General features: G+C 44.7%; 1 protein-coding gene across 1 annotated transcript in view; it reads left to right on the top strand.

Annotated features, from left to right (window-relative positions):
- The window catches only part of LOC140721004 (NACHT, LRR and PYD domains-containing protein 3-like), a 41,249-nt gene that overhangs the window by 20,019 nt on the left and 2,367 nt on the right, over positions 1 to 18,863 (top strand). Inside the window, exons 4-9 of the mRNA XM_073035869.1 lie at positions 4,598 to 4,647; positions 6,170 to 6,247; positions 7,795 to 7,965; positions 9,145 to 9,210; positions 15,112 to 16,849; positions 18,306 to 18,392. Of these exons, the coding sequence (XP_072891970.1) occupies positions 4,598 to 4,647; positions 6,170 to 6,247; positions 7,795 to 7,965; positions 9,145 to 9,210; positions 15,112 to 16,849; positions 18,306 to 18,392 (2,190 nt within the window). The remainder of the gene's footprint in view (positions 1 to 4,597; positions 4,648 to 6,169; positions 6,248 to 7,794; positions 7,966 to 9,144; positions 9,211 to 15,111; positions 16,850 to 18,305; positions 18,393 to 18,863) is intronic.

Raw genomic sequence — 18,863 nt, 5'->3', positions numbered from 1 at the left:
ACTCTTCTTTCATTCTCTCTGCCTGAATCTCTCACCTTCATGCCCTTCATACTCCCAGTCTCTTTCCCTCCTACTGTCCTCGTCCCTCTTTCCCGTCCATATCTCCCTCAATCTCTCACCGTCTGTCTTTGATCCATAAGTCTTCACGGGTACTGGTGAGCATTTAAAAAACAAAACAGGTATTCTTCATTGTTAACTTTTCATAAATACTCTTGTTGTGCAAGGATTTAGAGATGGTGACGACACGAATTTCATTTTCATTTGCAGCGACTTAGGCAGATTGACTGGTGACGTCACAGAGGCATCCCTGGCGGTCACTCTTCTCCGGCGGCCTGGCCAAGGCTGTATCTTCATATTTTCCCATCGTTCCTAAATGAACTGCACTGAGCTCAGAGGTATTGTCACAACCATGTTTCCATGATGCATACATGGTTCCAGTGGAGTTATATATGTGTTTTACTCTTCCGATGGCCCAATTCAATCGGGAGCGAGAGAGGAGGCAATTTACAGGCCTGTGAGTACGATTGGAAAGGGTCGTTCGAGGGCTTTCTGCTTTTGTCCTGCGGCCCAGTTGAATTGGGACTTAGAGAGGATGCTACTGTCGGGACCCTGAGGGTGATTAAGAATAAAGCTGTTCTCACGTTCTTGCGGTGTTTACTTGCTGCCAATTAGAACGGAAAGATAAAAATAAAGCAGGGACACACGGGAAGGCCATTGTGTGATTGGGCCAGTGCTGTCCATTCGTCCCTCCCCACTGTTCTCACTTCTGGCACTTATCTTCGTAAGCAGAACAAGAGCTAAAGCTGGCCTTACCAATTAGGGTCCCAAACTGCCCTTCCAGGTCAGACGACACTCTGCACGTGCTTCCAGCGTGGTCTCCTGTAAGTCGGTGAGATCGGTTCGCGAGCACCTACCGTCTGTCTGCCTGAACCAGCGGGATCTCCCAATTGAATTCTACTTCCCATTCCCAATCCGATATGCCCATCCATGGTCTCCGCAACTGTCGAGATCAGGTCACGGAGGAACAACACCTTATATTCCGTTTTGGTAGCCTCCGAGTTGAACGTCGATTTTTCAAACACCCACTTCACCATTTCTAATGTCCTTGCCCCTCTCTTATGTTATCTCCTTGACCGTCCATCCCCTCCCTCTGGTGTTCCTCCTCCTCCATTTTTTTTCTTTCTTCCACGGTCTTCTGTCTCTTTCAACAATCAAATTCCCATCCTTTGGCTTCATCCAGGTTTCACCTATCGCCTGGCGTCTCTCTCTCCTCTCTCCGCACCTTTCAAATCTACTCCTCAGCTTTTTTATCTCCAGTCCAGCCGAAGGTTTTGGGCCCGAAAAGTCAACTACTTTCATTTTCCATAGATGCTGCCTGTACTGCTGAGCTTCTCCAGCATTTTGTGTGTGTTGCTCGGATTTCAGCATCTGTGGTTCCCTCTTGTTAGAGTGGAGAGGCTTCATTGAGAACAAGCTTTGTCGAGTAATTATCTGATCAGTTTATTCTTCATTCTTCCTCTGTTAGTGCGGATTGCCCCGGGCAGTTTTGTTTTCTTTTTAGGGAATATTGATATTCCGCACTTATCTCCCGGATAATGACATCTTCACCAGTTGAACCAAGCTTCATTTCTTCATGGAAATCAATAAGGAATTGGTATTGCAGCTCGATGATCATCGGTTGATAAGAGACACTAAGGAGGTGATAGATCAGGGCTGCAAGACGGTGATCGCCCCAAAGTTTCAGGACGCATGCACCTGAGTGAGTGTCAGGAGGTGGAAAGGAAATGAGCAGCCAGTCACCTCCCTCAGGTTCAGGAATAACCCGTCCCTTTTGTAGAAGAGATACCAATAATCCAGGGATATGAATTGCTCAGTATGCAGCTGAATATCAAGAAAATGAATCTCGGGGTTGTACATGTTGTCAGATATTTACTTTGATAGTGCATTTCCTTTGAACTTTTACTTTGAAAAGAGAAATAATTTATGTTTCAACGTGTTTAGTTCCGCACTGCACAGATCCTCGATGGACAACGGAGGGACCAGCGGTATGCAGGCACAGGCGAGGGTGCGCTGAGGTCATAGTTCAGCGATATATATGTACAATGTCTGAAATACATCTTAGGGAAATATTTGTTTTACGATGAACTTCAATAAAAATATATTCCAAAAAAAGATAAATGTCATATGATTGCAGCTGTGATTTGGTCACTTATGGAGGAAGTGAGCTGTCAAGGGGACGGGCGCTTTTATCTGGCTGTCGCCTTTGACCGGTTGTTATCTCTGGGAGTCGGTAATCTCAGCACAGGTGCGACCTTGACGATTACTGTAATCGGGTGTAACTGGGTGCACCTGTTGAAGATAGCTTTATTATCGGGATACCCCTGAGAGCAGAGCGGCTGCAGGCAGCTGGGCCACATTTAAACCAGGAGAAGGGGGATGTCCACTGTTCAAAAAATGAAATATGCATAACATTTCATGATATTTCACAGCGTCCTTCCTTCTGTTGCCTCTTTGTAATACCTCCACAGCGGTCTTTGCCCTGAGCAATTTGAGCAAACTGGAATTTATAGTCTGACAATAAACTGGTTCCAAGCTGAAGAATAAATCAAAGCGCCGACACCAACTGAAACAAACCAAATGCAGGTTGCGATTCCTCTCTGCAACAGATCAAATTTAGTAGAGAAAACGTGGCCATTGCTATCGTGCACTGCATTAATATTTCTGACTCGGAACACATGTTACTAAGACTCATTCATGTAAAATGAGTATTTGCGTGGTTTGTGAAAAGCGTCATGAAACAGTGTAGCGTACAAGATATAAAGGGTGACGTTCAGGTTTTGAGTGTTGTGATCTGAACATTGCTCAGGCTGTGTTCACCTACCATTCGGGTCTATAAAGTACAGATGCTTATATTCGCTGAAGCGGTAAGGCCGCTGATATCACAGTTCAGCTGTGATCATGTAGAATGGAGGAACAGCACTGAGACCCCCAATGTCCTGATATTAATTCAACATTACAGCAGAACATTCTGACAAATAAGATACCCAGTTAATATAATGTTCAGGAGTTTTCTATCGATCTCTAACGCGGTTGGTGTATGTGTAAAGTAAATGAGATATCAGGTAAATTCACAAGTGAGAAATGGTCGTAATTTGATAAGATTGCGGCTGTGATATGGTAACGTGTTTCCAGAATGTGAGCAGTAGTGTGAAGGAGAAGGGCGTTCATATTCTGCTCTCGACTGTGACCCGTAGCTATCTGGGAGAGATTGTAATCTCGGCATGTTTGCAGCCAAACTGGCCCATCACTCTGATGGACCACCAGCAGACAACTGCGAAAGCTGGCTTTATAAACGGGCTAACCTTGAAATCAGTGCATGTATAAGCAATGGGAGTGCAGTTAAGACTGGAGGAAGGAAGTATCCAGTGTACATAACAAAATGTATTCCAAACGGAAAATATATGACCACAGCTCACAGAGCTCTTCCTTCTGCGGTGCCTGTGCAGTAAACCCACAGCGGTCTTTGCCCAGCGCTATCGCTGGAGTTTATAGACTGGCAATAAACTCGGCCCAAGGTGCATAATAAATCAAAGCGCCGACACCAACCGAATAGAACCAGGATGCCGGTTCTGATTCCTCTCTGGAGAAGATCAAATTTTCCAGTGTAAGTTACTAAATGCAATCGTGCATTGAAGTAGTAAGTCGTGCTGGAGCCATATGTTAGAAATACGCATTCAAGCAATGAAAATCATTGTACGCTTCAACATAAGCATTGTGGAACAGGATGTCGCGTTACCTGCTGAAAAGCATGCGGTTTAAGTTTACGAGCGTGTTATCAACTGACCCTTGCTCAGGGTGTGTTCCCTTACACTAAGGACACATAAAATTCAGCTGCTTCGATTTGCTGCGACCAGACTCAGGAGTTCAACACGAGGTAAGAACAGAGACTATACGGTGAAAAGTCATGGTGTTTCAATGCCCCCACTCGTCACGGCAGTCTGTGTAGTGTTACTGACAATTCAATACGGTCTCTAAAATTGCACGCCTTTATGGATCTGTGTTTTTTCTGTATGCGTATTATTTTTAGTAATGACAGGGTCCAGCTGGCAGTGATATTTAATATAAACCTTCTCCAAGTAAATCCACTGGCTGTTGATAAAAACTTATCGAAGTGGGCGCTTTACTACGTTCTGGACCTAATGAAGTGGACACTGAGTGTATGTCCGGGGCCTTTTGCTGCCGCTGCCCGTCCACTTCAATGCTCGGAATGTTACGTGCAAATTTGATTTTCTGCTGCTTTCCTATCACACTGAATATGTCTGACCAATCTCCTGTATCTCTCTCATTAGCGGGATGTGTGACCCACAGAACCGCCAGACACTGGATTTGATTTCTGTTTTGCTTGTTTTTCGCATAAATCTCGGTAAATGATGCTAATTGTGCGTGAATGTCCCAGGGGCTGAACAGTTTTTGAGATACTGGCGCCAACAAACATCCCACGGTCAAAGACACTTGGATCTCATTTGTTCCCTATCTTGAAGAAGACCCTCGATATTTGTTGACCATGTCTGCATGATTGTTTTTTGTTTGTTTTCAGCTGCCGCCACATGATTCGCTATATATATCTACCTAATAAATTGGCCACTGGTAGTATTTCCTATCCAGACAGTCCTCCCCCATCTCGAATATGAGCATTTCTTGAGATCGAGACTTAATTATTGCCGATTCCTCTGTTGCCCTGCTTTGAAAAACATAGCAACTGAACGGTCCAATTCTGTGCGAGGCTGGGGCTGTGGGGGTGCCGGGGGGTGGAGAAGCGCATCAACTGATAAATTCGTCTTTTTGTTTCTGATTATCAGATGAAAGTAGTATTTACTCCGGAGTGCACATTTACCCACAAAACTAGTAACGGACTCAAAGGTATCCGAATGGGGAGACCCATTACAAGGTAGGTTACTGAGAAATATATATATTTTAGTCACAAAACAAGAGATTCGCGAGTGTTGGAAATCCCGAGCAACACACACAAAACTGAGCAGGTTATGCAACACCCAGGCAGATGAAGAAGCAATCGACGTCCCGATGAAACGTCTCGGTCTGAAACGGTGACCGTATGTTCCTCTCCATAGATGCTGACTGATCTGCTCAGTACCTCCAGAAGTTTGTGTGTGCTTCTCTTTAACTTTCAGTCAAGTTCTTTCTATCAAATACAGTCACTTCACAGCGGCAAAAAAAGCTGTTCAATAAGCTTCAGATATTGCCGAAATATTGTCCGGAGAATTACGCTGAACACACGGGACCTTAAATCTATAATTTCTCTGTTGGGTTGCTTGTGATGAGAGTCTCCCTTCATTGCCTGTGAGCTGCAAGGAGACTTATTCACACTACGCAACACCACAACAACCATTCCGATGCAGCGCGCCACCCCTATCCCCACTTCGCGTGCCATCCTGATCCTCTGACCAGTGATTTTACCAAGGTCTGGTGACTGTCACTGAGCAGTCAAAGAGTCGTCTCGGGTGCAGACGCAACGAAATGAGATAAGGGATGCATATGGGTAGCGCTCCATGGTATTGGTTTTGTATACACTCTAATAAAACGTCGAAATCTGTCGCATTACTGATGTCGAGTGGCATTCACATAGTCTTGTATAATTTAGTAGGATATATTTTTTACAGTCAATTGAGGAATTTTTTATTCATTAAATAATTAAAATAAATCTTAAGTAAGGAAAATGCGAAAAGTAAAAGTATATATTGGAAGTGTTCGGCAGATTGCGGAACAGCTGTGGGCAGGTTCAATTCTGATTATAGTTCCTCGACCTGAAAAATTAACACACTGTCTGTCTTGTTGAATAATTCCAGCATTTAAAATTGTTTTGAATATATTTTGTCAAACTTGAATGTAACAATCCGGTAATAACCAGATGAAATGCTCCAATAATTCTTGGTCGCAATTTAGAGGCTGAAGTCCAGCCGGTGAAAATATGGTGGTTTAAGGCAAGACGTTCCGATGCTGTGCACAGGATTCGGCCGTTATGCATTGCCTTAAACGAGATATGTAATCTTGCCAATGACGTCGATACTTCATAATTTTAAACAAATGGAAGGAACCTCTGAGAAACAGGGGTGTTCGAGAAATGTGTACAATTTGTCATTGAAATTTATAGATGAGCCGAGGTTAGTGGAAGTGTTTGAGCGCTCGCTGCTGTACCAGATGCCCTTTGAGCACCATAGCGCCACTAGAGGTAGGAGGGCTCAAGAAGTACGTGCTTCCTTCTCTGGAACTCCAACCTGCATTGAAGTTCTGTTGACTTGACAAGCCAGTGTGACACCTCACTCTTGATCCATGCCGCGGCATGGAAAGCTCATCCAGTAATCCGGCCATGGAGTATATTTCAGAAGTTGTATGATTGGTGTGTGCAGGAGGATCAGGCCGTATCATCATTTCATTGGAGAGAACTATGCTTATATGGCTGTATGATCTTCGGTACGCATATCCGCTTTCTCCTTTATACCTAAATTATTTCCTGACCCTACTCCCGATTTTGTTTCTTGCAGAGAACTACAATCTGTTAACACCTGCCTTCACAATGGCTGATGCAGCTGACGAGGGATGAGATTCAATGGCGTCAACATCAGAAAAACACCCGGGTACATAGCCATCCTGTTATTACCATGAAAGTGGCCAATCGTATATTTGATATCTGTTCTGTCTCTGTTAGGTATTTCCCAACATCCTGGGCCAGTTTAAATCTGTCGCCAGCGTCTCTTCGAGTCTCACCTTTGCATCCAGACTTAGGTCATACTGAAACATGGATATGCTACATTATTTCCCTCATGAAAATGGCTATTCTGATTTGATCGTGTACTGGTATCAATTTCAGTGGTACACCCCGTCACTTCATCTGGTAAACAGTCCATTTATGCCTACTCTATGTACTTCCACCCACCAATTCGTGTCCATATTGTTACTTTATCCACAACCCCTCGTGGTTTACGCTTGCCTGCTTATCTGTGCTGTGTTCATTACTGAAATTCCTAATGGTCCATATTCGCTGGTCTCGACTTATCTATCCTGCTAGTTCCATCCTCAAAAATATTCCAATGGATTCAGTCTGCGTGATTTCACTTTCACAAAGCAGTGTTGAATTTGTTAGGTCTTTTGAATTTTCTCCTGATACAGCTTCGACAATGGCCAAGAATTGTTCACACCACTGATGTCAGCCGAAGCAAAATGTTGTTCCTTATCATCTCTTTAACTTTTAAATTTAAACGGAACTGTGTAATGTTAACTACCTCAAACCATTCCGATTGTCTCACTCTGCCTCTGCTTTAAGGTGCTTGGGTCACCATCTATAACAACTTTGGCCGTTGAAGCAGGTAAATGCAGTTGGGATTAATGGAAATTAAGAGATACTAAAGCCGATCCAAGGTGCAACTGCACGAAATACTCCAAACTAAACCTCATGAACTACTCATACATCTCCAATTTCTCCACTCAGTAGCTAGATTAACAAAATGCAATGTTCCAAGGCTCTCTTTACGACCCTATCTCCACGGGACGCCACTTTCAATTCATTAAATTTCTTGGAATTGGATCTATATTTCTCAGTGCCATGTCTTTCGCTGTGTAAGCCCTTCCCTGATTTGTGCTTCCGAATGGTTAAACCTGTGTGTGTCCATTCATGATTGTGTTTGGTAACATGGCGCACCGACGTTAGGTTCTAGGTAGAAAAGTGCTGACCAATTGAGTTTCGATAATGTCTCTAGTTTCCGTCGCTTCCATTCACAGGTCCGAGTTCAGGAATCACCGAACTCCTGGCATACTGGAACGATTTCAAGCTTCTGCAGTTGATTGACTTCTACCGGGACAGGCTGGAGCAGGCGATGGAAGGAGTGGTGCACGGAATGAGCCTGGCGTTAACGTTCGAGAATGAGCTCAGTGGAGAGGAACATCAGGTAAGTGAGCAGGAGAATGGGTTTGAATTTTCACACGTCATGGGTGTCAGAAATCTGAATCATCGGACCTTAAAATAGATAAATGGACAACTGGGAAATAAATAGTGAATATACAATAATAAAATTATGAATCTGAACCAATGATGGAAATGGGATGAATATGTCCCCCAGTCTGGTGGGTGATTGTTCATTTTTACAGCGAGGGAAGCGGATAACAGGTGTATCGGCGTAACATAATAGATATTAAATGGAAATATGGTACGATATTTCGGTTTAGGACGATCGCAGAGCGTGACCGCAGGATTTCAGTGAGAACCTGGGCATTATCGGTGGATGCCACAGGTGCTCGCCAGTGTTCTAATCTGGGTGGAGATGCTTGTTTTATAATTTGTCACTGGAAACGGGGTCAGTCGTGGTATACTACCATGCTGTGATGTAATCACTAATAAACCGCCACCAAAAAAGCAATGGAAAGACAGCAGGTGCCAGCCACCAGCATGTTAGACACCGGCAGACTGAGAAGATTAATCGCATCATATTTTCTGTAACTTCTTCGAGGCTGATCGCTCTGTATATATATACCTATAAAAAAAGTTTTCTTGACTTCTTCGTTCATCTGCTTTATGTTAAATCATATTTTCTGGTTTCTTCTTGACACTGTCAAAATAGATGAGGGATTACTTATGGGTTAGGAATCACGGCAACGAAGCTGTCACGGATTAGCCAGGATCCCATTGACTGGTGGGCCATGTTCATGGAGAATGTCCCTCTATGTGCTCTGCTCTGAATGTACAGTCCATCTCCAGAGAGGATCGGCATCCGGCCGTGTGATCCCGATAAAGAGCACATCATTTACTTCTCATTCTCTGTGAATCTGTCAGCCCCCAATATGTTCATTTCTACACTTGACAGAAAATCTCTGATCTCGCTGATAAGGGAGAGTGGGCGGACAGTTCTAAACTCCTCCTGAGCCTGGTGATGGAGAGAGGCGCCCGCGCCCGGAGGGTGATGTGGGAATCGTTTGTGAAAATGCGGAATGGCGTCCCAAAGTTGGACAAAATACTGAAGGAAATACAGGAACATGGTGAGATAATATCAGAGATTGATCACAATTTGGATTTAAACAACACAAACTTTATAATTTGTGATATTTGATTTCACCAAATTGATTAAATTTATACAGGGTGTGCACCGTACGAGCGATCAAGCCCCAATCAAGATTTACGGGAGATTCCCAGTGAGCTGAAAGGTAGGTGAAGAAACAGCTGTTTCCACCAACGGCTGATACTTGTGCAGGACCGTTATGTTGATGGGCCACGGAGCTTTGACCAGGTAAATGTTGTCACTGTGACACAGTACATCGTAAGGTACATGGAAAGATTGCCTCCAATGCAAAAGTTTTCAAAAGACATAATGAGCAACGAGGCAGAGAGTTCGGGGCTTGGGAAAAGTGGGGACTCCACGCTGGTGCCTGGAACTACAGCTGTTTCCACCGGGGTCAGAGAAGACAAAGGAGCGATCCGGTGGAGAGGAAATCTGGGAAATCTCTGCACCCCAACATGTCAAACCTCGTCCTACCTGCCTCTTTCCCCCTTTCCCACTGCCGAACATCCCTCGTCCTAAATCATTTCTCTAAACTCCGTCCGTCCGCACAGATCGTCAATTTTTCGAGTTGGATATCGATTGAAGTTCTAGTCACAGAATAACAGCAACAGCTTCCATTTAAATATAAATCCAAGCAATATTCCTACTAATCTGTCCAATCCCAAAACAGCAAATGTCACCCAGTCTGTTCGCATCTGCAGTCCCTTACTGCGAACGATGGACAGTCCATCGGGAGACAGTGTCAGTGAACGTGAGGAGGTGGTGCTTGCAAAGTCCACAGAACGGAAATTCATGTCTTCCCTCCGGTGTGTGATGAAAATTGTCGGAGTGTAAGGGCTGTCAATTAGATCAGAGAAGGCCGGTGTTTTGTTAATGTGGCGAGGAAGGTGAAAAAAAAAACTGATCAAATCGATAAATAATGTTGAGATACATTTAATTGCGCCAGACTGATGAGAAGCTCACTTCATCCGTAAGTACATTGCGTCTGTGGAAATGGAGCTTTGGGCAGTGCAAGGGCTCGGAGTCTGGAAAGCTTCATATTCAAAGGCAGTGTTGGATTACCCAACTGCACATTTAGCAGAGGAGTGGGCGAAGGGAAGACAGATATTGCAAAAGTTATTAATCTTACAGTAGCTCATGTTTTGTCTGATCATTCGAAAGTCTTGATCAGAAACCTGAGGAATTTTTACCAGTATCCTGGTTCAGCAACTCTCACTTCCAAGAACAAACTGTAAATGTGTTAATGTTCTTATAGGAACTGAAAGAGGATAATTAGGAATTTTAGAAAGATCTCTCAGTCTCTGTCACTTCTGTAATAATTGTGTTGGTCCATATTAAGGTAACAAAACCCCTCAGTTTCCTTGCATCACAGATTTAGTATAGCTCTACAAAGTTGTTCTTCAATATTCTTCACGCTTCCTGCCAAGGGAACGGATACGGCTATGGAACTCTAACACCTACTTAGAAACATAGAAATATAGAAAACCTACAACACAATGCAGGCCCATCGGCCCGCAATGCTGTGCCGAACATGTACTTGCTTCAGACATTACCTATATTAAGCATAGTCCTCTATTTTTCTAAGCTCTATGTACCTGTCCAGCAATCTCTTAAAATACACTACCGTATCCGCCTCCACCACCGGCAGACCATTCCACGTACTCACCACTCTCTGCGTAAAAAAACTTACCGCTGACATCTCGTCTTTACCTACTCCCAAGCACCTTAAAACTGTGCCCTCTCTTACTAGCCATTTCAGCCCCGGGAAAAAGCCTCTGACTCTCCAGACGATCAGTGCCTCTCGTTATCTTGCATACCTCTAGCTGACCACCTCTCGTTCTCCAAAGAAAAAAGCCCGAGTTCACTCAACCAATTCTCAAAGGCATGCTCCCCAATCCAGGCACCATCCTTGTAAATCTCCTCTGCACCCTTTCTACGGCTTCCACATCCTTCCTGTAGTGAAGCGACCAGAACAGAGCGCGGTACTCCAAGTGGGGTCTGACTGGGGTCCTATATAACTGCAACATTACCTCTCGGCTTTTAAACACAATCCCTCGATTGATAAAGGCCATTGCTCCGCATGCCTTCTTAATGACAAAGTCAACCTGCGCAGCAGCTTTAAGTGTACTCTGGACGAGGTCCCCAAGCTCACTCTGATCACACGGCAAAGAGTCTTACCATTAATATTATATATTGCCATCATATTTGACCTACCAATATAAACCAGCTCACGCTTATCTGGGTTAAACCTCATCTGCCACTTCTCCGCCCAATTTTTCATCCTATCGATGTCCCGCTGTAACCTCTGACAGCCCTTCACAATAACCACAACTCTCCCAAGCATTATGTCATCAGCAAATTTATTAACCTATCACTCCACTTCCTCATTCAGGTCATTGATAAAAATCACGAAGTGAAGGGGTCCCAAAACGAATCCTGAGGCACAACTCTGGACACCGACCTCCACGTAATCATGAACCGTTTACAAGCACACTTTGCCTTCTGTGGGCAAGCCAGTAATCTATCCACAAAGCAATGTCCCCTAGGATCCCATGACTTTTTACTTTCTTAACAAGCCTTGCATGGGGTACGTTGTCAAATGCCTTGCGAAAATCCATTTTACTTTACATCTACTGCACTACCTTCATCAATGTGTTTAGTCGGATCCTCAAAAAATTCAATCAGGCTTGTAAGGCACGACATGCCTTTGAAAAAGCTATGCTGACTATTCCTGACGAAGGGTCTCGGCCCGAAACGTCGACAGTGTTTCTCCTATAGATCCTGCATGGCCTGCTGTGTTCCACCAGCATTTTGTGTGTGTTGTTTGAATTTCCAGCATCTGCAGATTTCCTCGTGTTTGCTGACTGTTCCTAATCATATTATGCCTCTCCAAATGTTCATAAATCCCGCCTCTCAGGATCTTCTCCGTCAACCTATCAACTCCTGAAGTACGATACACTGGTCTATAATTTCCTGGGCAATCTCAACTCCCTTTCTTGAATAAGGGAGCAACATCTACAAACTTACAATCATATCTGAACGTCTCCCGTCCCCATTGATGATGTAAAGATCGTCGCCAGAGGCTGAGCAATCTCGTCCCTCGCCTCCCACAGTAGCCTGGGGTACATCTCATCCTGTCCCGGAGACGTATCCAAATTGATGCTTTCCAAAAGCTTCAGCACATCTTCTTTCTTCATGTCTGTATGCTCAAGCTTTTCGATGGGCTGTAAGTCATTCTTACAATCGCCAAGATCATTTTCCGTAGTGAATACTGAAGCTAAGTATTTATTAGGAACCTCTGCTCTCTCCTCCAGTTCGATACTCACTTTTCCACTGTCGCACTTGATTAGTCCTATTATCTCACGTCTTATCAACCTGCTCTTCACATACATGTATAATGTCTTGTGGGGGGAGAGGTCGTTAATCTTGCTCGCCAAAGCCTTCTCATGGCCCCTTCTGGCTCTCCTAATTTCATCCTTAAGCTCCTTCCCGCTAGCCCTATAATCTTCTATGACATTGCCTATATTTTTGAAACTTTCGTAAGCTATTCCTCTTGACGAGATTTTTAGCAGCTTTTGTACACCTTTGTTCCTGTACCATTCGTACCTATGTAAATATCCCCTGAACATTTTCATTATTTCTGCCGTACATTTCCCTGAGAGCATCTGTTCCCAATTTGTGTTTCCAAGTTCCTGGCTGATTACTTCATATTTCCCCTCACTCCAATTAAACGTTTTCCTATCTTGTCTCTTCCTACCCCGCTCTAATGCTGTGGTAAAGGAATTAGAATTGCGATCACTGTCTCCAAAATGCTATTCCATGGAGAGATCTGACACCTGAACAGGTTCATTTCCCAATACCAAATCAAGCAGAGCTTCTCCCCTTGTAGTGTTATATTATATCAGGAAAGCTTCCGGAAAACACCTAGCAAACTCCACCCCATCTAAAGCCCTTGCTCTAGGGTGATTCCAATCAATATTTTGGAAATTAAAATCTCCCACGATGCCAACCCAGTTATTATTGCTTCTTTCCAGAATCTGTTTCCCTATCTTCTGCTCGATCTCCATGTTACTATTGGGTGGTCTTTAAAACCGCCCACTAGAGATATTGACCTATTCCTGTTTATAACTTCTACCCACAGAGACTCAGTAGGCAATCCCTCCATGACTTCCTCCTTTTCTGTAGCCGTGCATTATCTCTGATCAGCAGTGCCACACCCTATCTCTTTTGTCTCCCTCCCTGTCTTTACTGAAACACCTAAATCCAGGCGCTGTAAGTAACCACTTCTGAACATGAAATAGGTACTCCCCGGGATCATTGAAGAACATCTTCTCTACTGGTGTGGCATTCTCGAATGTAACTTTTTTCTACAATCCATGCTTTCCTACGTTCCCTATCCCACTCGAATACATTGATTGAATGAATAGTGAGAAAACATATCTGCATTGTTTGTTGCCAGATCACTACCGTTTTCCTCACAACTCTCAACTCTCTAAGAAGATAATATAAACACTGTTGGCGGCCCCTAATAAATGATGAAGACTAAAATAACATTTTAAAGATCCGTTAGGCAGTAAACCCCTATATAGAGTATACCTGTTAACTGGAACCCCCTCCCCCCCCCCCACACCCCTGGCAGGGTCCGAATGCGCTGTGAAACCCCGCACACCTCTGGTAAGGTACAGACACAGCGGTAGACCCCACACACCCCTGACAGGGGCTGACACGCTGCGAGCCTCCTCAGGCCTCTCACAGTCTACCGACATGCTGCGAGATGCAACACACCCCTGACAGAGCCCTCACGCAATGTGAAACCTTTTACCCACCTGGCAAGGATCTGGCACACTCTGAGGTCCCGCACACTCCGGTCAGGATCCTGACATACCGCGAGGTTTCACATTCTTCAGGTGCACTGTCACTGCAAGTAACTTTCCCACACTTCATTCAGACCCAGTCCTACATTGACATCGGCTTTCCCCTATTTCAGGACGTGCTCGGGATTCAATGGGAGAGGTTTTGGGAACAATGAACACAACTCAAGTCCTGAGATGGTTTTGAATAAGGAGCGATCTGCAGCTTAGCTGATATACAGTGTGGGGATGTTAAATTGGGGAAGTTAGATTAATGGTAGGGGTCAGGTTGGGAGCAGCTTTTATAGGACAAATTCCCATCTGGTGACAGTCGATACATATTAGCTGATCAGAATTTCGAACCGGCATGGTCCAAAAGAGATTAGAGACTACGTTGACAACTTCCCGGGAACCATGACGAGAGATGTTATACATTAGTTTGATAGTGATATGTATAATTTTAGAAGCTGAGGTGAGTCATTGACCTGTGGAGAGTGAAGAAGTTTCTTTACGAGTCCAGTGTTGCAGAAGCCGGTAAGGAAATAGCAGGTGGAGATTAATCCAGAAAAGTGTGAAGTGTTGTATCTCAGGAGGTAACGTGCATGGGGGATGTTTAAAGTAGATGTCAGGCACTAACTTCTTTGAGGTACAGAGGGAGTCTGGTGTCAATGTCCGTAGCTCACTGGATGTGACAACAAGAATAAATGAAGAAGACATGACCACATAGTTCACTTCATTGTGCGGATGTAGCTTTACGTTGCAGATGTATCCAACTTTGGTTTGGCTGCATTTGGAGCTTTAGTTCAATTCTGTCACCCTATTACAGGAAGGGTCTGGGGAACTCGGAGAGGGTGCAGACGAGTTTCACCAGATACTGCCGGGATTAGAAATCAACCTGCTTTCAAACTTTCAGTTCCATTTAAATAATAAATCTGTAGCATTCACTCTCTCCCTTTCTCCTGTCCTGCTGTGTATTTCCCGTGCAGACTGTTTAGTGGACATGAGACTGCAAATCTGCAGGGTTACACAAGCTTCTGAATTTATTATGAATCACCGTAACCAAATTTGCTTCAGTGTGTGAACTTACTCTGATAAATTAATTTGATACAAGAGTTTTGAATTACACTATTCTTGTAATGCTGAGTTCTGAGATGAGGCATTTAACATTTTGACTATTGTGTCTGTTCCCATGGAAGATGTTCAACAGAAACACAAGGAGATTCTGCGGGCACAAACTGAAACACTGAGAGTGAACACGATCCTGATGAGGGAGAAGGTGAAGGTTTTCCAGCTGGTTGATCGATACGCTGAGCTCACGGTAATTTCTACTGTTCGAGATCGGAGACTGGTGGAACATGAACTACTAGCAAGAGGCAGAAACCACGAGCAGTGGAGAAAACAACATCTCCGCAAAGAGCTGGAAAAACTCCGGACTGATCAGTTGTTCCAGAGCAGCTTTTCCCAAAGTAAATACAAATCTGGGAGTTCGGCAGCATTAGCTGGAGTCCCAGGAATCGGTAAAACAACAATGGTGCAAAAGATTGTTTATGACTGGGCCACGGGGAAAATATACCAACAATTCCAGTTTGTATTCAGTTTCAAATTCCGGGACCTAAACTCCATTAACTGTAGAATAAACCTAAGCGAACTGATTCTAGATCAGTATCCTTACTTTGGGAATTGCCTGAGAGAGGTCTGGAAAAACCCAAAGGGATTGTTGTTTATATTCGATGGTTTAGATGAATTCAAACATAAAATCGATTTTTCTGACAGTCGGAGAGATACAGAACCCAAGCACCAGTGCCCAGATCCCGAGTGGTGGTGTGACGTGTCTGATATTGTGTACAGTTTAATCCAGGGCAAGCTGCTCCCAGGGTGTTCAGTGCTGGTGACAACCCGCCCTTCTGCGTTACATTTATTAGAAAAGGCAGAAATCAATATCTGGACTGAAATCCTGGGATTTGTCGATGAAGAACGGAAGGAATATTTCATTAGGCATTTTGAAGATAAGACAGTAGCAGAAGCTGTTTTCAAACACGTTGAGGAGAACGAGATCCTGTACACCATGAGCTACAACCCCTCCTACTGCTGTATCCTCGCTCTAGCACTGGGCCCCTTCTTCGCGAAAAAAGACATGGAACTGCAGCGAGTTCCCAAGACCATCACCCAACTCTATTCCTACTATATATACAACATACTGAAAAACCACGGCCGTGAGATTGATAACCCACGTGATGTGTTGCTCAGGGTTGGTCAGATGGCCTACAGGGGAGTGTCTGACAAGAAGATTGTATTTACAAATGGAGATTTGATCAACTACAATCTCCAGCCTTCCCAGTTCTTGTCCGGGTTCCTGATGGAGCTTTTGGAAAGAGAGGATTCTCCCCGTTGTGTGGTGTACACATTCCCACACCTCACCATCCAAGAGTTTGTAGCTGCACTCGCGCAATTTATGAATCCACATCCCGGGGATATCCTGAAATTCCTCACTAAAGCCCACAACACGACAGATGGGCGATTTGAGGTATTTCTCCGTTTTGTTGCTGGTCTCTCCTCCCCAATGACAGCTCGGGGCCTGGAGGAGTTTTTGGGTCCATTTCCTCATCAAACAACGTGCCGGGTGATTGACTGGGTGAAGGAGGAGGTTAAACGCCAGAGTGGAAACACAAGGAGTGAAGCTGGTAAAAGGAGCCTCCTGAACACATTGCACTACCTGTTTGAGTCTCAGAATAGTGGACTGGCTCAGGCCACACTGGGATCTGTGGAAACACTTTCATTCAGTGGAATGACATTGACCCCGATTGATTGCGCGGTCCTGTCTCATGTCATTGGACGATGTGATACAATACAACACCTCGACCTTGTTGGCAGTAACATTCAGTATGAAGGGATCCATCGGCTGTTACCCGGGCTGCACAAGTGCCAGGAGTTGGGGTAACTTCACTTATTTCTCAGTCTGATCTGTGAAAGTGTTCCATTCTTTTGTTTCAAAGTAAAGGTAAATCAAGTTATGAGGAATTGTGACAAATTACGAGGCGATCGGTCAGTAATTCAAGAACGGAGGGTCATGTGGTTTCATGTGTAAGGATGTTGTAGACTTCATCAGTTCAGCGAACAACGGCAGTTAGATTAATGGTAGTAAATCACAAGAATGGCCGTGTTTTTCGCTCCCTGTGAAACAACCATTGAAACTGTTCCTTCTCACAGTTACTGACATCGAGAGTGACACCGACTGCAGCAGGTGTGACGGATCTTCACGCCCTCTACCCGATGAAGGACAAAAGAGGGCCAGAGGAATGCCTAGCGAGAGGGAGAGACAAACCTCTGCGGTTACTCTCCACCCCCCTCCCCGTGTGTGGCTATCACGATCACTCTAGCGGTGTGACTTTGCTCCGCCAGATACACTGCACTCGTGTGGACATCTCCTCTTCTGATTGTGGGGTTCAGTTCAGACCAAACCTCCCCATGCGATCTCTGTCAGCATCACCTCCTCTTGTTGAATCTCGCTTCCCCAGCTGCCTTCCTACTATGAGACCTCGCTTCCCCATCCCGCTTCCTCCTCAGGGGTCCATCATCTTCATACCTTTGTTTCTTCTGTGGGACCTTCCTACTCTATTCCCCTTCCTCCTGTGGTACTTCTCCACTCCGTTCCCCTTCCCCATGTGGGATCACTCTTCTCCACTCCCCTCGTCCTGTGCGCGTATCTCTTTCCCATATCCTCTCCTCCTGTGCGATCACTCTGTTCTATTTATCCTCCTTCTGCGAGATGCCTCTTCTCCATCTACCTCCCTCCTGTGGTATCTTTCTTCTCTCATCCCCTTCCTCCTGCGGTATCTCTCTCCTCCATCCCTGTCCCGTGGTATCTCTCTTATCCTTCTCCCTTCCTCCTGTGGAATCTCTCTTCTCTACCCCCTTCATCCTCTGTGGATACCTCTTCACCATTTCCCTTCCACCTGTGGTATCTCTCTTCCTCACCCTGTTCGTTCTGTGGAGATATCTCTTCCCTATCTCCCTTCCTCCTATGGGATAACTCTGCCTATCGCTTTTCCTCTGCCGGGGTTTTCTTCCACCATTTCCCATGGACACGTTCTCATCCACAACTCCTCCTCTTGGTGAAACTGTTTTCCTATCCTTCCGACCCTCTCCAGTCAAGAAGAGTTTTTTCTAACCATCGGGGAATGAGACGGAATATACGGAGTTTACATGGTCACACCGACAGACTAAATTACTGACATTCCGAGCTGGGCTGTGAGGGACATTGACAGTGATGGACATTCCATCAGTGATTTACTGAAGAGTTTAATGTTTACTGAAATACCCGAAGTAGAGGAATTCTCTCAGACCCACTGTCTGAATTCATCTGTTCATCAATTTGTCTGTTTGTGTTTAGACTTGGGATGAATAAATTTGGAGATTCAGGACTGAAGCTGGTGTCTGCGGCTTTGAAAAATCCGGAGTGTAAAACACGGACACTATGGTAAGTGTCCGACTGTGGGAGATTGTGTTTACAGTCACTGGGTGTCTGACTCTGCACATTAATGTGATCATTGACAGACTGTGGGAGATTGCGTTTACAGTCACTGGGTGTCTGACTCTGCACATTAATGTGATCATTGACAGACTGTGGGAGATTGTGTTTACAGTCACTGGGTGTCTGACTCTGCACATTAATGTGATCATTGACAGACTGTGGGAGATTGCGTTTACAGTCACTGGGTGTCTGACTCTGCACATTAATGTGTCACTGGTATACACGGACACTATGGTAAGTGTCAGACTGTGGGAGATTGTGTTTACAGTCACTGGGTGTCTGACTCTGCACATTAATGTGATCATTGACAGACTGTGGGAGATTGTGTTTACAGTCACTGGGTGTCTGACTCTGCACATTAATGTGATCATTGACAGACTGTGGGAGATTGCGTTTACAGTCACTGGGTGTCTGACT

The sequence above is a fragment of the Hemitrygon akajei genome, unplaced genomic scaffold (assembly GCF_048418815.1).
Source record: "Hemitrygon akajei unplaced genomic scaffold, sHemAka1.3 Scf000049, whole genome shotgun sequence".
NCBI lineage: Eukaryota > Metazoa > Chordata > Chondrichthyes > Myliobatiformes > Dasyatidae > Hemitrygon > Hemitrygon akajei.
The sequence above is the reverse complement of the archived record's forward strand: the minus strand, read 5'-3'. Positions and strand labels throughout refer to the sequence as shown.